This window comes from Neophocaena asiaeorientalis, unplaced genomic scaffold (genome assembly GCF_003031525.2).
Source record: "Neophocaena asiaeorientalis asiaeorientalis breed wild unplaced genomic scaffold, Neophocaena_asiaeorientalis_V1.1 scaffold204, whole genome shotgun sequence".
Taxonomy (NCBI): domain Eukaryota; kingdom Metazoa; phylum Chordata; class Mammalia; order Artiodactyla; family Phocoenidae; genus Neophocaena; species Neophocaena asiaeorientalis.
The window spans coordinates 1,641,180-1,658,984 of NW_020173922.1; the positions used below are offsets into that span (position 1 = coordinate 1,641,180).

At 34.8% G+C, this 17,805-nt stretch overlaps 1 protein-coding gene across 3 annotated transcripts in view; it reads left to right on the forward strand.

Annotated features, from left to right (window-relative positions):
- The window catches only part of SMAD5 (SMAD family member 5), a 54,121-nt gene extending 36,316 nt beyond the window's left edge, over nt 1-17,805 (forward strand). For 2 of the 3 annotated variants that reach the window (XM_024752295.1, XM_024752296.1), the window contains 3 exons: nt 9,055-9,276; nt 11,038-11,294; nt 12,735-17,805. In XM_024752295.1, the coding sequence (XP_024608063.1) occupies nt 9,055-9,276; nt 11,038-11,294; nt 12,735-12,878 (623 nt within the window). In that variant the 3' untranslated portion in view covers nt 12,879-17,805. The remainder of the gene's footprint in view (nt 1-9,054; nt 9,277-11,037; nt 11,295-12,734) is intronic. The other variant, XR_003004080.1, reaches the window with a different exon arrangement.

Genomic DNA, 17,805 nt, shown 5'->3' on the forward strand with positions numbered 1-17,805 from the left:
TTTTGTTTTTATTTCCATTTCTCTAGGAGGTGAGTCAAAAAAGATCTTGCTGTGATTTATGTCATAGAGTGTTCTGCCGATGTTTTCCTCTAAGAGTTTTAGTGTCTGGCCTTACATTTAGGTCTTTAATCCATTTTGAGTTTATTTTTGTGTATTGTGTTAGGGAGTGTTCTAATTTCATTCTTTTACAGGTAGCTGTCCAGTTTTCCCAGCACCACTTATTGAAGAGGCTGTCTTTTCTCCATTGTATATTCTTGCCTCCTTTATCAGAAATAAGGTGACCATATATATGTGGGTTTATCTCTGGGCTTTCTTTCCTGTTCCATTGATCTATATTTCTGTTTTTGTGCCAGTACCATACTCTCTTGATTACTGTGGCTTTGTAGTGTAGTCTGAAGTCAGGGAGCCTTATTCCTCCAGCTCCGTTTTTCTTTCTCAAGATTGCTTTGGCTATTCGGGGTCTTTTGTGTTTCCATACAGATTGTGAAAGTTTTTGTTCTAGTTCTGTGAAAAATGCCATTGGTAGTTTGATAGGGATTGCATTGAATCTGTTGATTGCTTTGGGTGGTAGAGTCATTTTCACAATGTTGATTCTTCCAATCCAAGAACATGGTATATCTCTCCGTCTGTTTATATCATCTTTAATATCTTTAATCAGTGTCTTATTGATTCCTTCTAGTGTATTTTTCATTTCAGTTATTGTATTGTTCATCTATGTTTGTTTGTTCTTTAATTCTTCTAGGTCTTTGTTAAACATTTCTTGCATCTTCTCGATCTTTGCCTCCATTCTTTTTCCCAGGTCCTGGATCATCTTCACTATCATTATTCTGAATTCTTTCTCTGGAAGGTTGCCTATCTCCACTTCATTTAGTTGTTTTTCTGAGGTTTTATCTTGTTCTTCATCTGGTACAAAGTCTTTGCCTTTTCATTTTGTCTGTCTATCTGTGAGTGTGGTTTTCCTTCCACAGGCTGAAGAACTGTAGTTCTTCTTGTTTCTGCCGTCTGCCTTCTGGTGGATGAGGCTATCAAAGAGGCTTGTGCAAGTTTCCTGATAGGAGGGACTGGTGGTGGGTAGAGCTGGGTGTTGCTTTGGTGGGCAGAGCTCAGTAACACTTTAATCTGCTTGTCTACTGATGGGTGGGTCTGGGTTCCCTCCCTGTTGGTTATTTAGCCTGAGGTGACCCAGCACTGTAGCCTACGTGGGTCTTTGGTGGGGCTAATGGTGGACTCTAGGAGGGCTCACACCAACGAGTACTTCCCAGAACTTCTGCTGCCAGTGTCCTTGTCCCCACGGTGAGCCTCAGCTGCCCCCCTGCCTCTGCAGGAGACCCTCCAACACTAGCAGGCAGGTCTGGTTCAGTCTCCCCTGGGGTCACTGCTCCTTCCCCTGGGTCCCGATGCTCACACTACTTTGTGTGTGCCCTCCAAGAGTGGACTCTCTGTTTCCCCCAGTCCTGTCGAAGTCCTGCAATCAAATCCCACTAGCCATCAAAGTCTGATTCTCTAGGAATTCCTCCTCCCGTTGTCGGACCCCCAGGTTGGGAAGCCTGACATGGGGCTCAGAACCTTCACTCCAGTGGGTGGACTTCTGTGGTATAAGTGTTTTCCAGTCTATGAGTCACCCACCCAGGAGTTATGGGATTTGATTTTACTGTGATTGCGCCCCTCCTACCGTCTCATTGTGGCTTCTCCTTTGTCTTTGGATATGGGGTATCTTTTTTGGTGAATTCCAGTGTCTTCCTGTCAATGATTGTCCAGCAGTTAGTTGTGATTCCGGTGCTCTCACAAGAGGGAGTGAGCGCACGTCCTTCTACTCTGCCATCTTGAACCAGTAATAATTTATATACCATAAAATTTATCCATTTTAACTGTATGATTCGATGATTTTTAGTAAATGTGTAAAGTTTTACACCATCACCGCAATCTAGTTTTGGAACATTTTCATAACCCTTTAGAAATATCCCTTGTGCCTATTTGCAGTCTATCCCCTCCTATCCCCAGCTCCAGGAACCTTCTAATCTGTTTTCTGTACCTGTAGATTTGCCTTTTCCGAACTTTTCATATAAATAGAATCACAAAATGCGTTGTTTTCAAGATTCATCCATGTTGCACCATGTATCAATAATGTTCTTTTTTATTGCTGAACAGTATTTTATTTTATGGATATACCACATTTTGTTTACCCATTTATCTGTCGATGGACATTTGAATTGTTTCTAGTTTTTGGCTAGCATGAACAATGCTGTAATCAACATTTGCAGATAGGTCTTTTTTAAATATTTCTGCGTCACAGGGTAAATTTAAGTATTTACGAGAAACTACAAAATTACTGTAAAGTGAAAGCACCATTTTACATTTTTACCAGTACCATATAAGCGTTCTAGTTTCTCCGTATCCTCCTAAGACTTGTTATTATTTATCTTTTTGATTATAGTTATTCTGATGGGTGTGAAGTGGTGTCTCATTTGTTTTAATTTGTATTTCCCTAATGAGTAATGATTTTGGACATTTTTAACCTAGCCATTCATGTATCTTCTTCGGCTTATTTAAATCTTTTGCCTTATTTTTTTAATTGGGTTGTTTGTCTTATTGTTGAGTTGTAAGAGTGGTGTATATATTTTAGATAGAAGTCCTTTGTTTGTCTTATTATTGAGTTTTAAGAGTTCTGTATATATTTTGAATAGAAGTCCTTTTTCAGATATGTGATTTGCAAATATTTTCTCTCAATCTGTGGATTGTCTTTTCATTTTCCTAATGGTGTCTTTTGAAGCACAAAAGTTTTTAATTTTGATGAAATTATCAATTTTTTTCTGGATTATGCTTTTGGTGTTACATCTAAAAAATCTTATGCCTATCCCAAGGTCATAAAAATTATTCTCCTGTGTGTTCTCCTAGAAGTTCTTTAGCTCTTATATTTATGTCTATGATTCATTTTGACTTAAGGTTTTTGTATGTTAACGGTCTAAATTCATCTTTGCGCAAGTAGACATCCAGTTGGTTCTAGCACTGTTTGTTGAAAAGAGTATCATTTCTCTACTGAATTGTCTTGGCATCTTTTTCAGAAATCAGTTGACTATAAATTTAAGAGTTTATTTCAGGACTCTCAATTTTGTTCATTGATCTGTATGTCTGTACTCACCATCTTGATTACTAAAGTTTTATAGTAAGTTTTGAAAACAAGCAGTGTTAGTCCTCCAACTTTGTTCTTCTTTATAAAAATTGTTTGGCAATTCTGCATTCTTTGCATATTTTCATATAATTTTAGTATCAGTTTGTCAATTTCTGTCCTCCACCAAAACTCTTCCTTGGACTTTGATAGAGGTCACATTGACTCTTTAAATCAACTTGGGGAGATTTGCTGTCCCCTTCTAGTACACAGACATGGAATGTCTCTCTTTTCTTTTTAAATTTATTGCTAGGTGTGTGGAAGAATTTTTTAATTTCGAGTTTGGATTCTTCAGTGGTAGCTAGAAATAAAATTGATTGGATGAAGGCAGTCAAAAGGCACATACTTCCAGTTATAAGATAAAGAAGTACTAGGGATATAACGTACAACCTGATAAATGTAGTTAACACTGCTGTATGTTATATACGAAGCTGTTAAGAGAGTAAATCCTAAGAGTTCTCATCACTAGGAAAACGTTTTTTTCTGTTTCTTTAATTTTGTGTCTATATGAGATGATGGGTGTTCACTAAATTGATTGTGATAATCGTTTCATGATGTATGTAAGACAGATCATTATGCTGTATACCTTAAACTTGTACAGTGCCATATGTCAATTGTATCTCAGTAAAACTGTATGAAAAAGACTTAAAAAAAGACTTGTGTCACCTGCATCTTTAATTGCTTTGCCAGTTTGAGCTGTAATTTTAGACATAATTTTTGCTACAAAGATTTAAAATATAAGAGCATTTTAACCACTCTAAAATTTAGAAATAGGAACTTGAGACAAATTAGATTTTTCTAATAGAAATATTCTGAGCCTAAAGCCTTAAAGGAGAGTAAGGAAACCAATTAACTTTAATTTAAATAATCATGTCTTAAGCAGTAAATGAACCAAGTTCTATTGTTAAAGAACAACTGTATTAAATCCCTGAAAGGTTAGTTTCAAAATGGCATTAATGCAGTGGTTTCAGGTCTAACTAATGAAATAAATTTCTATTGGTCACTGTAAAAAAAAATTTTTTAATTAAAAACATACAGTTGATTTTTGTATATTAATCTTGTAACCTGAAATCTTGCTGAATTCATTTATTAGTTCTAGTGTTAGGTTTTTTGTGTGTGCATATGTGGATTCCTTAAGGTCTTTTAAATATAGGAGCATGTTATCCATGAATAAAGAATAGTATTTTTTTTTCCTATCCAATCTGAATGTGTTTAACTTCTCCTTCTCTCTTATTATTAAAGGGCATATATGAAAAACCTATAGCTATCATAATTAATGATAAAAAACTGAATTACTTTCCACCTATAATTGGGAGTAAGACAATGATGTTGGCTTTTATTACTTCTGTTCAGTATTGTTCTAGAGAGTCTAGCCAGCAAATTGTTAGTTCTCTTCTATTCCTAGATTGAGAATTTTTATCATGAATGAATGTTGGATTTTGTCAAAAGCTTTTTCTGTATCTGCTGAGATGATCATGTGAGTTTGTTGTTCTTTTTTTCTAGTAATAAGGTGTATTACATGAATTGATTTTCTGATGTTAAACCAACCTTGTATTCCCAGGATAAAACCCATGTGGTCATGGTGTATAATCCTTTTTTATATATTGCTTGGCTAGGTTTACTAATATTTTGTTGAGTATTTTTGCTTGTATATTCATGAGGGATATTGGTCTGTAATTTTCTTGTGATGTCTTTGTTTGGTATTGCTGTCAGGTAATAATGGCCTCACGGAATGAGTTGGGAAGTGTTCCCTCCAATTTTTGGAAGAGTTTTTGAAGTATTAGTATTATTTCTTCTTTAAATGTGTGGTAGAATTTACCAGTGAAGCCATTTCGGCTTGGACTTCTATTTGCGGGAAGATTTTAAATAATCGATTCAGTTTCTTTAGTTATTATATTGGTCTATTCAGAGTTTGTTTTTTCTTGAGTCAATTTTGGTAATTTGTGTCTTTCTGGGAATTTGTCCATTTCATCTAAATTATCTAATTTGACATAAAGTTTTTGGTAGTATCCTTTATAATCTCTCTAATTTCTGTAGGAGTTGGTAGTGAAGTATTAATTCCTGATTTTGGTAGTTTGTGTCATGTTCTTTTTTTCTCGTTGGTTTAGTTAAGGGATTATCAATTTTGTTTACCTTGTTTATTTATTTTTTTGCGGTACGCGGGCCTCACTGTTGTGGCCTCTCCTGTTGCGGAGCACAGGCTCCGGATGTGCAGGCTCAGCGGCCACGGCTCATGGGCCCAGCCGCTCCGCGGCATGTGGGATCTTCCCAGACCGGGGCACGAACCTGTGTCCCCTGCATCGGCAGGCAGACTCTCAACCACTGCGCCACCAGGGAAGTCCCTTTGTTTATCTTTTGAATGACAACTTTTCCCTCTTCTATTGAATTCCACTTTAATCTTTATTTCCTTCATTTTTCTTGCTTTGAAGAATGCAAGTTTACTTTTAGTTTACTTTTTGTAGTTTCTGAATCTTACATTATTAACTTGAGTTGTTCCTTTTCTAATACGGGTGTTAAAAACTATTTCTTTCCCTCTAATCACACTTTTAACTGCATCCCATTAATTTTTATTTTTGTTTGTCTTTATTTTTATTCAATTGAAAATATTTTAAAATTTCTGTTGTGGTTTCTTCTTTGGCCCATGGATTATTTAGTAGCATATTTATCAATTTCCAAATATTTCAAGATTTCCCAAATTTCTTTTTGTTGTTGATTCCTAATTTAATTCTGTTGTGTGCTTTGAACATATTTGGTATGATTTCAGTTCTTTAAATTTGTTGAGACTTGTTTTATGCTTGTTTTTGTATAGCCTGTGACCTAAGAATGGTTTCTAGATTATTAAAGAATTGTTAAGAAGAAGAAGAATATATGACAGATAGTACGTGGCCTGCAAAACCTAAGGCATTGCATCCCACTTGGTCATAGTGTATAATCCTTTTTATATGTTGCTGGATTTGCCCATTTGGGTGGGTAGAAAAGGTTTGCCAACCCTTGGCAAAACATATAGTCTCTTTTAGACAATACTCCATGTGCCTTTGAAAAAATTGTATTTTCTGATGTCATAGGGTGTCATAGGATCTCTGGATTTCAGTTAGATGAAGCTGGTCAGTAGTGTTCAGATCATCTGTATCCTTGCTTATTTTCTTTCTAATTGTTCTATCAATTATTGAGAATGGGAGATTAAAGTCCCCAGCTACTACCGTTGAATATTTATTTCCACTTCTAGTTCTGTTAGTTTTTGCTTCTTGTACTTTGGGGGCTCTGTTGTGTACAATTCGGTAGCATTGAGTACATCCACAGTATTCAGCAAACCATCACTCCTATCCATTTCCAGAACTTTTTCATCATTTCAAATAGAACTCTGTACCTATTAAATAATGACTCCCCATTCCCCCTCACCTTACCTCCTTGGTAACTACCATTCTATAATTTACATTAGGATGCATTTTTTGTATTAACATTCTTTGGGTTGTAACAAATGAATAATGACATATAGCCATCATTATATTATCATATAGAATAGTTTCACTTCCCTAAAAATCCTCTGTGCTCTGCCTGTTCATCCCTCCCTCTCTCCTAACCCCTGGCAACCACTGATCTTTTTATTGTCTCCATAGTTTTGCCTTTTCCAGATGTCTTGTAATCGGAATCTTACAGTATGTAGCCTTTTCAGATTGGCTTCTTCACTTAGTAATGTACATTTAAGTCCCCCACCAACCATGTCTTTTCATGGCTTGATAGCTCATTTCTTTTTTGTGTTGAATAATATTCCATTGTCTGGTGTACCACAGTTTATTTATCCATTCACCTCTTGAAGGATATCTTGGTTGCTTTCAAGTTTTAACAGTTATGAATAAAGCTTCTATAAACATCTCTCTGCAGTTTTTGTGTGGACATAAGTTTTTGACTCCTTTAGGTAAATACCGAGGAACACATTTGCTGGATTGTATGGTAAAAGTTTGTTTAGTTTTGTAAGAGGTCAACAGACTGTCTTCCAAAGTGGCTGTACCATTTTACACTCTCACCAGCAGTGAATGAGAGTTTCTGTTGCTCCTCATCTTCACCAGCATTTGGTGTTGTCAGTGCTTTGGATTTTGGTCATTCTAATGGTTGTGTAGTAGTGTCTTTTTGCAATTTTAATTTGCATTTTCCTGATGACATGTAATGTGGAGCATCTTTTTATATGTTTATTTGCCATGTGTATATCTTCTTCAGTGAGGTGTCTGTTCATGTCTTTGACGAGTTTTTCTCATTACCTTGTTCATTTTCTTGTTGAGTTTTAAGAGTTCTTTGTATATTTTGTGTAACAGTCCTTTAACCAAACGTGTCTTTTGCAAATATATTTTCCCATTCTGTGGCTTGTCTTCTCATTCTTTGTGTTGTATCTAAAAAGCCGTCACCCTATTCAAGGTCATCTAGATATTGTCCTCTGCTATCTTCTAGAGTTTCATAGTTTTGTATCATAGGTCTGTGATCCATTTTTGAGGTAATTTTCATGAATAGTGTAAGATATTGTGTCTAGATTCATTTTTTTGCCTGTGAATGTCAGTTGTTCTTATACTATTTGTTGGAAAGACTATCTTGTATCTATTATTGGGGAAGTAACCAAGATCCTTCATCAAAGATCAGTTAACTATATTTATGTGGATGTATTTCTGGGCTCTCTATTCTGTTCCTTTGATCTCTGTTCTTTTGCCAATACCACACTGTCTTGATTCCTGTAGCTTTATAGTGAGTCTTTAAGTTGGATAGTGTTAGTCTTCCAGTTTTGTTTTTCAATATTGTGTTGGTTGTTCTGGGTCTTTTGCCTCCTCGTGTAAACTTTAGGATCAGTTTATCAATATCCACAAGATGATTTGTTGGGATTTTTACTGGGATTTCATTGACTCTGTAGATCATGTTGGGAAGAACTGATATCTTAAGAATATAGAGGCTTCCTATACATGAACCTGGACTATATCTCTGTTTAGTTTTTCTTTGAATTCTTTCTTTAGAGTTTCATAGTTTCCTCATATAGATTTTATATCTATTTTGTTTGGTTTTTACCTAAATATTTCATTTTTTGAGTGCTGATATAAATGGTAATGAATTTTTCATTTCGAATTCTACTTGTTCATTGCTGGTATAGGAAGGTGATTGACTTCAGTATATTAACCTTACAACTTGCAGCCTTGCTATAAGTGCTTATCAGTTCTGGGAGTTTTTTTGTCAGTCATTTCAGATTTTCTGCATAGACAATCTTGTAGTTTGAGAACAGACAGTTTTATGTCTTCCTTCTCAATCTGTATACCTTTTATTTCCTTTTCTTGTCTTAGTGCCTTAGCTAGGATTTCCAGTGTGTTGTTGTAAAGGAGTGGTGAGCACAGCCTTGCCTTGTTACTGATCTTAGCAGAAAAGCTTCTAGTTTTTCACCATTAAGTATGACGTTAGCTGTAAGCTTTTTGTAAATGTTCTTTATCTCAAGTTGAATAAGTTCCCCTCTATTCCTGGTTTGCTAAGAGGCTTACTTAGTTTTTTAGTTCAAATTTTTGTTTAAAATAATTTTACAGATACTGGTATAGTTAAGTCTTTCAGTTTGCTGAAACAGAGGTTTGTCATCTCAAATTTAAACCTGGATTAGATTCTGCTAGAAAAATAACTTAAAATGTGATGTTGCCTATCCGTGTATATGTATAATTTTGAAAATTGTTATGATCAAGGCATTTCTGATGTTTGTTTTTTTGAAAACAAACATACAAACAGACTGAAAGTCAGGAAGGACAGTGAGACTTAAGTGAAATATCTGAAAATTTTCTTTTTCATATAGTGCTTGGGTTGGGTTAAAGGAAACACAGAGTCTGGAGTTTCTGATCATCATTAAACATTTTTTCTGTCTGGTTTGTTCACAGATGTTCAGCCTGTTGCCTATGAAGAGCCCAAACATTGGTGTTCAATTGTCTACTATGAATTAAACAATCGTGTTGGGGAAGCTTTTCATGCATCTTCTACTAGTGTGTTAGTAGATGGATTCACAGACCCTTCAAATAACAAAAGTAGATTCTGCTTGGGATTGTTGTCAAATGTTAATCGTAATTCAACAATTGAAAACACCAGGCGACATATTGGAAAAGGTAATTTTGTCATTTTCCTACATTCAGTTGAATTCAGTCATTTGTTGTGCTTGCTATGTAGTCTGCATTGTGTAAGGTTCTGGGGCATACAAAGAAGCTTAAGGCATGGTCCTGCCCTCAAGTTGGAGATGTTGAAGAATGTATTAAGTAAAGACAGACTTCTTTTCTTTATCCTACCTATTTTTTCTTCATAGTACTTAGGGTCTGAAATCATACTATCCTGTGTTTATTTTTTTAATTTTCAGTCTTTTTGACTGAAATACAAGCTGTACAGAAATTTGCGTTGTTCACAACAATATCTTCAGCAACTAGAATGCTGCCTGGCTCATAGTACATACACAAGAAATATTTGTAGAATATATGAACGCTAGTGAAGGATTAAAATTTTAAAATTATGGTATTTGTGGAATATTTTGGGTTGATGACTTGAAAGAATTTCCATTATGTTAGAGGAGCAGGGTTACTGGTAGGATATCCAGTTTGAATGACGTAAGTCTTCAATGGCTTCACTGCCACTTCTCCCAGCTTTTAAATTCAGGTAACAGGGTTTTATTTATAATTCATCCTGCAAGATAGTTGCCACAGCAAACAAGGAACTTTTCACACTGCAGTGAAATGTCTCATGCACCAAGTGGTCAGAAAGGAAACCTATCCCAGGTAGAGCTGTTTGCCTCTCTTTTAAGAAGTTTTGTTTTTACCACTTGCTACTTTTTGCTTCTTTGACTTGAGAAAGTCTTGGTCCAAATTAGGAACAAAAGGTAAATAACTTTAATTGTAATATGATTTCTTATAGAAGAGATTCAGAAAAATAGTATGTCCAAAAATAAGTTGGAAAGAAAGTTTCCATTCTTTTTTGACAGAACTGTCAACTTGCCATGATTTTTTTAGGTAAAATGCCTCACTTCTATGCATTGATTTTTCATTCTGCAGTAGAATAATTTAAGAGAAATCTACTTGGTGAATTCTTAAATTCTAGAATCATTTTCCTCTTTTTTCCCAGTATACAGTTCTAGGATCCTTTCTTCCACGGCTCATTTTTATTTGCCCAGAAGCAAAACTAGTTTTTAATGTCATAGCCTGAAACTAGTCTGTGACTCACATGTGTGTACTATGATGGTCTTTTTAGTACTATTTGCAGTAGAGAAAAGCTGGGAACAACTTCAGCTCTAGCTATATAATTTGAATTTTTAAATATTGAACATTCATATATTATTTATATATTTTTTAAATACCCAAAACATTTTTTTAAAGGAAAGTAAAATACATCTGCCATTTAAAGGCTTTTCCTATGACCTGAAATTACATATGTGACTTAGCTTTTTTTTTTTTAAATGCTGCAGACCTTTCCATTAGCAAAAAGAGTGCAAAACTTTTTGCCAAACAGCTATTCATGACAGTTGATAGCACTAAGAATTCCTTTGAAAGGACTCATCATAAGGTGCTTTTGGGGGACTTTTTTTTTGCCATTGCTTTCTTTGAGATGATAAATGATTGTTGGAGAAGGAAAAAAAAAAACCCTGAGAACTGATAACCTAATATGCTGCCAACTTGAGGCTTAAGTCTTAGTTGTTTGAGGATGATTTTAGATCTAGGCACATTAACCTCTTGATTATCTTTGGCAGCATAAGGCCATCTAGTGGCAGCTTCTGCCTGAAGACTTGCTATAGTGGAGTAGTTATTCTTGGTTGCACCTCATACAACTTCCTCGATTTCATTATACTGCTTTGTTAAGTTTACTCTTGTAATGCCTGTCTTTTTAAGGTGTTCATCTGTACTATGTTGGTGGAGAGGTGTATGCAGAGTGCCTCAGTGACAGCAGCATATTTGTACAGAGTAGGAACTGCAACTTTCATCATGGCTTTCATCCTACCACTGTCTGTAAGATTCCCAGCAGCTGCAGCCTCAAAATTTTTAACAATCAGGAGTTTGCCCAGCTTCTGGCTCAGTCAGTCAACCATGGATTTGAGGCAGTATATGAGCTTACCAAAATGTGTACCATTCGAATGAGTTTTGTCAAGGTGAGTGGGTTGTGACCTGTAGCTTAATTTGAGTCACTGTAAATATGTGTATTATATGTCTGTAGGTCATAGTTTTAAAAAGTCTTTGTTAAATGAAAGGTAGTAACTATTTTTTACCTGATTTAATAGGTTTTTAAATAAGATTCTTGAATTTATAACTTAAACCACATGATTGGTCTAAGATTTTATTTTATAATCCAGACATTATAAAGTGCTCAATATTGATATTGAATAGGGACTGAGTTTATAAAAGAATTTCAGTTAAAGGCTAAATTGCTAGAAAGCATTTAATATTAAAATTGCTTTTTAAGTTCCTTAGCTTCAGCAGTTTCAGTCATTATTGGATCCCATTAGGTAGATGTAAAGAATTCTTTACCATACTAAAATTATTTTCCTTGTTTTAAGCTCTGTTATTAAGGATTTGAAAAGATCAAAGAACTTTTCAAATTTATCATTTGCTCTTGGCCTAATTTTATTGGTATTCCAAATGATGGTGCATAAGCAAAATTTAGAAAGAATTTTGGTGTTACATTTCAGCAACCTGTCCTGTACCTGCTTGTTCCTTAAGGATTTAGCCAAAGAAGAGCAATTGTCAAATGCTCTGTGTACCTTTTTTTTCTTTTTGGCCCACAGCCCCACAGCCCAGTGTTTTCTTGCTATGGGCTTTGTTATAGGCCTGTTTATGCAGCAGTTTATCAATAGCCCTGAAGGCATTTCCCTTGCCTTCTATAGAAACATGGCTTTTGCATATTCAATTTAGTCTCCCAGTCCACCCTCATCACAGCTGCTTACTTTTCCTGGGCCAGGACTACTGTAAGCAGTAAAGCAGAGAGCTAGTTAAATTCAGGCAAGTAGAAGTGAAAAAATTCTGTTTTACTCTTTGGCGTTTTAGGCTAAAGTGGTCCAGCTCAATTCATCCCAGTAATTTCCCATCTTAAAGGATAATGATATGTGACTGCCACTTTAATTACATTTGTATGCATTGATCAGATTTACAACGCCTTATCTGATGTTTAAAAAGAACCCTGAAAATCAAAAACTTTTTGTTTACAAAATCTGATGTGAACTTACATGAGGCTATATTTGAGTTTTATTTATCCCATTAAGAGAGAATATAGCTCACTGCAGGAATATTAATATTTTAATTATAAGGTATTTTACCATTATTAACTTCCTAAAAGTAAAAAAAAAAAAGAATTCTGAAACATATCTTGTTCCAAGGGTTTCTATTAAGGGATTATATGTTATTATAACGATGCAGCTATTGTGCTGCTTTTAATTTCATGGTGAATGCTAAGATTGGTTTTGTGATAGTTTTTCCTTTAGGTGTGTCTATATATCTCTACTGTTAAAGTTTATTTTTGTTAGTGTGTTGAAATTGGTTTCGACTGGCTGACAATTTAAAACGTGGCTTGCCATGTTATCTGTTCATTTTCATAGGGCTGGGGAGCAGAATATCACCGGCAAGATGTTACCAGCACCCCATGTTGGATTGAGATTCATCTTCATGGGCCTCTTCAGTGGCTGGATAAAGTCCTCACTCAGATGGGCTCCCCTCTAAACCCCATTTCTTCTGTTTCATAGTGTAGAAGTATTCTTTTTCAGTTACATTATTAGTGGACTTGTTTTAATTTTAGGGAAAATTTCAGTACAGATACTGTGAGCTTACATGGAAAACAGATATTACAGCTTATTTTTTTCCTACATAATTGTGACCAATACATTTGTTTTTGTGATGAATCAAATCTGTTTGTATTCACGTTCATGTGATTAACTCTCAAAAGTGTTGTGAAAGACGCAGAGTGAGTATTGTACCCCAGTTCAGAAGTTTGGCATTGATCTTAAACTGGAACATACTTTTGCCTTATTGTCCCAGCAATTTTTTTACTTGTTAAATTTTTTTGGAAAAGTAATAGATCACATGATGAAAATTATAACAGTGTAAGAAGGTGTTCAATGAGAGTCTTCCGTTCTATTCTTGATTCTCCAGAAGCTGTACTTTTACCAGTTTCTTAGTCCTACCAACTTTAAAAAAGTGTAATTCATTGTTTTTTAAAAGCATATGGTAGCGGCTTAAAGGAAACTATAAAAAAAAAGTCTTTTATTTGAAGGAACACTATGCACTGCTCTAACAGGTAGTGTTCAGTAAAAGCCCAGTGATAGTTTTCTAAGTTACATAAAATTTACATTTAGTACAGCTAAATGTTTGTCAGTGTATTGTGACTTCACTCAATATTATCTTTTGTAAAATATTTCCTTTTTTTAAAAAAACTTACTGCAAACAACGGATCTCCAGTATATGTCATTTGCTCAAATCTGTCATAAGTACTACTTTATAGCTAGTGACAGTGCATGCACGGCCTTGTTCAGTTGTGTTTGCTGCTTTTGGCCAATGTTGCAAGAACTCTAATTTTGACATGCATTAATCTTTTATTTTGCACTTTGATGGGTGATAGTTTTTAGAGTAACCTTTTGTGAAACACACTCAAGTGACTTGGACTTACATGTTCATCCTTGCTTCCTTGGTACCCCTTTTGTATTAAACACTGCAGTTTATAGATTACAGTTATAGGAAGTTATGCTTTTTCTAGCTTTTGTTGTATTTTCAACCTAGATTATAAGACTGTTATTCTGTAGCTCCAATTGAAGGTGCCTTTTTAATTCCCTGCAGGATGATATTAATGTTGGAAAATCATGTACTTCATCCCATTGCTCTTACTTGCGTCTCTTTCCCCATGCAAGGACCTGTGTCCTGTAGCCATAGGAGCCTCTTCAGTCTGGCCCCAAGGATGAGGCCACTTGTCTGATGCTTAAATGAATTGAGCTAGCTGATTTGAAAACATTCACATGTCAAAGAATACAGACTATTCTCTCAGTTACCATGGGTGCTCTTTTTCCATTTTTTTTAGCACCTATGTGGATACCAGTCTCCACAATCCTCAGAGAGGAAAGACATGAAAACTCTAAAATGTTCATTTAATCAGTCATGCTTAAGGGCTTTGAGTAAAGGACTCTTAACCTCTTTTTCTAGGGAGCAGTCAGATGGACACCTAGTTATGGCATGAAGAACAAATACATTATTTTGGAAAAAAAAATCACCTAACTTACCTATTAGAAGAAGCTTATTTTCCAGTGCCTTTTAAAAATATGTGGAGCCATGTCAGTCTTCTGTTTAAAATGTTAGTTTCATTTGACTTTCTACTTTGCCCTTTGTGCTCTTATGAGGAAAAAAATGCATTTTTTGAGTAAAGGAGAATGCAGTTCCTTTTGTTTTCCATAACATTATTTATTGCTTTTATAAAGTGCAGCCAATGGATGGTTTTATTTCTCTCAGATGAAGTGCCATATGTGTTTCAGCTCACAGTCCTTTGCTAAGTAAAAGGAAATTTTCTGACAGTCACCTGAGCCTTAAACGTAAGTTTTACATGACATGCATTCTCAATCTTCCAGAATTGTGTCAGCCACACAAAAGAGGTTTATTTGTTTAGTGATAGAACTTAGCTACTTACATCATTCTTCTACTTGACAGGCTCATGGCACAATCTTTGGAACAAATTTGTAGAATAACTACCTAGGTTGACTGGCAGATACATGTAATCAACTTCAGTGGGCTTGAGCTGGTGGAAACTATTGAATTGTTTTATTGATGCTTACAACTGAGTTAATTAAAAATTGTTTTTATTCATGTAACAGCCTTTAGAGTTAGCAAGATTTTATGTGATTGGCTTTCTCTGTGTTTTCTCTAAGGAGCTGTGTCTCGAATGACAGTACTGAAGCAATTAACTGGTAAGAGTTTCATATAGAAGTATAATTAAGCCTGTTGTATTTCCTAAAAGTTGTTAACTCCACATCCCTGAGTTTTATATGAAAACTTCATTCAATCCAGCTGGTCCTCTAATTCCTGAGGATGCTCAGTACAGGAATGGATGGGAAATAAAAATTAGCCAGTGAGATTAAAAAAACTAAGTAAAATTCTACCAGTGAAAAAAGCACCTCTGAAAGAAACCATTTCGTAAGATTACAGTTTTAAGCTTTCATTTAATCTCCAGAATGGTTTATAGTCAAATTTATGAAAACATCATCACAACCAGAAAAATCACATTTTATAGCATGTACAACATTGAAATAAATACATGCCAGCTGAAAAGACAGAGTCTGGGAATGATAAAACTACAGCCAGTTTGGTAAATGCAAAAAGAGGAATAGAATCGAAACTAATCTCAGTAATGTAGTAAAGCAACAGAAAGATGCTGACTGGAAAAGGTAATTTAAGAGGTGCATTTGACTAACATCTCTACATAATTACCTGGCTTACGTTATGGAATATAAACTAGTAGGCATGTTACTGACCTACTGAAGTGAACGTTTTTTCTTTAGAGAAAATTTAAGGAAGACATCAATCTAAATGTCAAATATATATATCAGACTATAAATCACTTTTTACATTTTCTTGTTATGTAAGTAAACTATCAGTTTGATAATAGAATTGTCTGGGTTTCTGAGGTGAAATCCACAGTAAGATTACTGTCAATAGGTAGTTCAATAAGTTATACTTAATAGTATGGAAAGAGGGTGTAGCTATTTTATACTTTTCATAACATTTGAGAGTAAGACATTCTTTTAGGATGTAAAATGATCAGTAAGTATTCAGATTTGGAATCTATTGTTAAGATAAGGACTGGGGCTCACATTATATAACCTTCAGTATTATCTTAGAGTACCTGTGGGAAACAGTTCCCCTGTAATAGTGTTCTTTTAAAGGAGAAAGTTTATACAAAAATGAAATCATGCCAGTAGCAGAGAAACTCTAAATTCAACTTTGATAGTACCTGTTTAAGTGTTGTATTTCTATTACAGAGAGCATCTAATATACCATTTTAGTTCCATTTCTTTATACTTTCTCTAGTTGCTTGCTTAATATTACTTTGGATCGTTATCATTCTCCTACTTAAAATATATTAATACCTTTTATACTTTCTGAAGAAGGAAAAATCTTTTGATAATTATTAAATTCAGCTTCCGATGATGGTTTAAATTTTGGACCTAGTAACTTAAGAGGCTCAGAGCTCTTCCTTGTCTTATTAGTTAAATCCTCACTTAATCTCTCTGGTAGGAATTATGAATGTGTGTCCTCATTATACCCATCAGCTAGGTAAGCAAGAATCTTTTAAGGTAGTAGATAGCCTGCTGGTTTTAGAAGTGTTTGGTGATTTTTATTGGCGGGAGTTTTCCTAAGTATTGGTTTATGGGCATCTCCTCAGGTATTCAGTAGCGCAGCTTTTTGGGTGGTAATCTCAGGTTTGATGCCTGTTTCAACCCCTGGAGGGTAGCATTTTCCTCATTAAAACAGGTGGGACTGGGGAGGTTTACTTCTCACAGAAGATGCATGTATGGAGAGAGAATTTGAGGCATTTCTTCTATGTAAACAATTCTATTCAATACCTGCTAAACAGAAATTTAGCTAGTTCTTTGTAATTCACTGGATTGAAGTTTAGCATGTCCTAATTACAAGAGGTAAGAGTATTTGTCAAGCCTTTGTTATATTGGATTTTTCATAATAGAAACTTCTCTTCTAAAATGCGGTTATTATGATTGAGGTGTTACCCTAAAATTGGATGATTTACAAAAACCAATGAGAAGGATTTTACATATCAAATTTTTTTAAAAATAAGAGCTTACGCTGTAATATTTGCTGGTAGCAATTGCTGGAAAACACGTGGTGAATTGTTTTGTTGAAAAGATCTAGTCTCAGAGCAGGATTCTTCTGTTATTTATGACAGAGTGAAAAAGGTTTGTGTGGTTCTCGTCCAAATAATTCAGTTCTTAAAATTCCTAAATTCGTCATAAACCATTGTCCTTTAAGGATTTATTTGAAGATAACTGTTTTTTAAAAGTTTGAAATTTTGTGTAGAGGTAGATTTTGTTTTACCCCGTTGATAGGTAGTACCTTCTTAATACTAGCTGGTGTTAGCTATAACAAAACTCCAGTGAGGCCAAACAATCTCAAGTAAAGAAGAAGTCTTTTAGAGTCAGATTTTCCCTTCTAATACCATTGGAGATGCTGCTGCTTTGATTTATTCATAAAGTATTTTAACTGTAGGGACTCTTGGAGATAATAGTTGGGCAAGTGCTTTTCTTTTCAACGTGGTTGGTTAAAGTTGCATTTTGAAAATCACTTATGCTAAAATTGGGTAGGACTGTAATCATGAAAACTGGGTATTTGTATGTAATCCTGCCCATGTTCTCTTAAAAAGATATTTCATATGCAGATGATAAAGACCAAATCACTGGCTGCACTCTAGGTCTGCTTCTTACTTGTACTTGTTCTCCTTCTGTTTATGTTTGTAGAAAATGAAATTCTAGCAACATGCTTCAATTCTGTTATCTTTTTGATACTTATAAAAATGTATTAGGTTTTACTATATTGTGCTTTTCAAAGCCATAACTCTTAAGAACTTTGTTTTTGGATATTGTTTGCTAATACTTTATTTTAATAAATCTCAAAATCTGC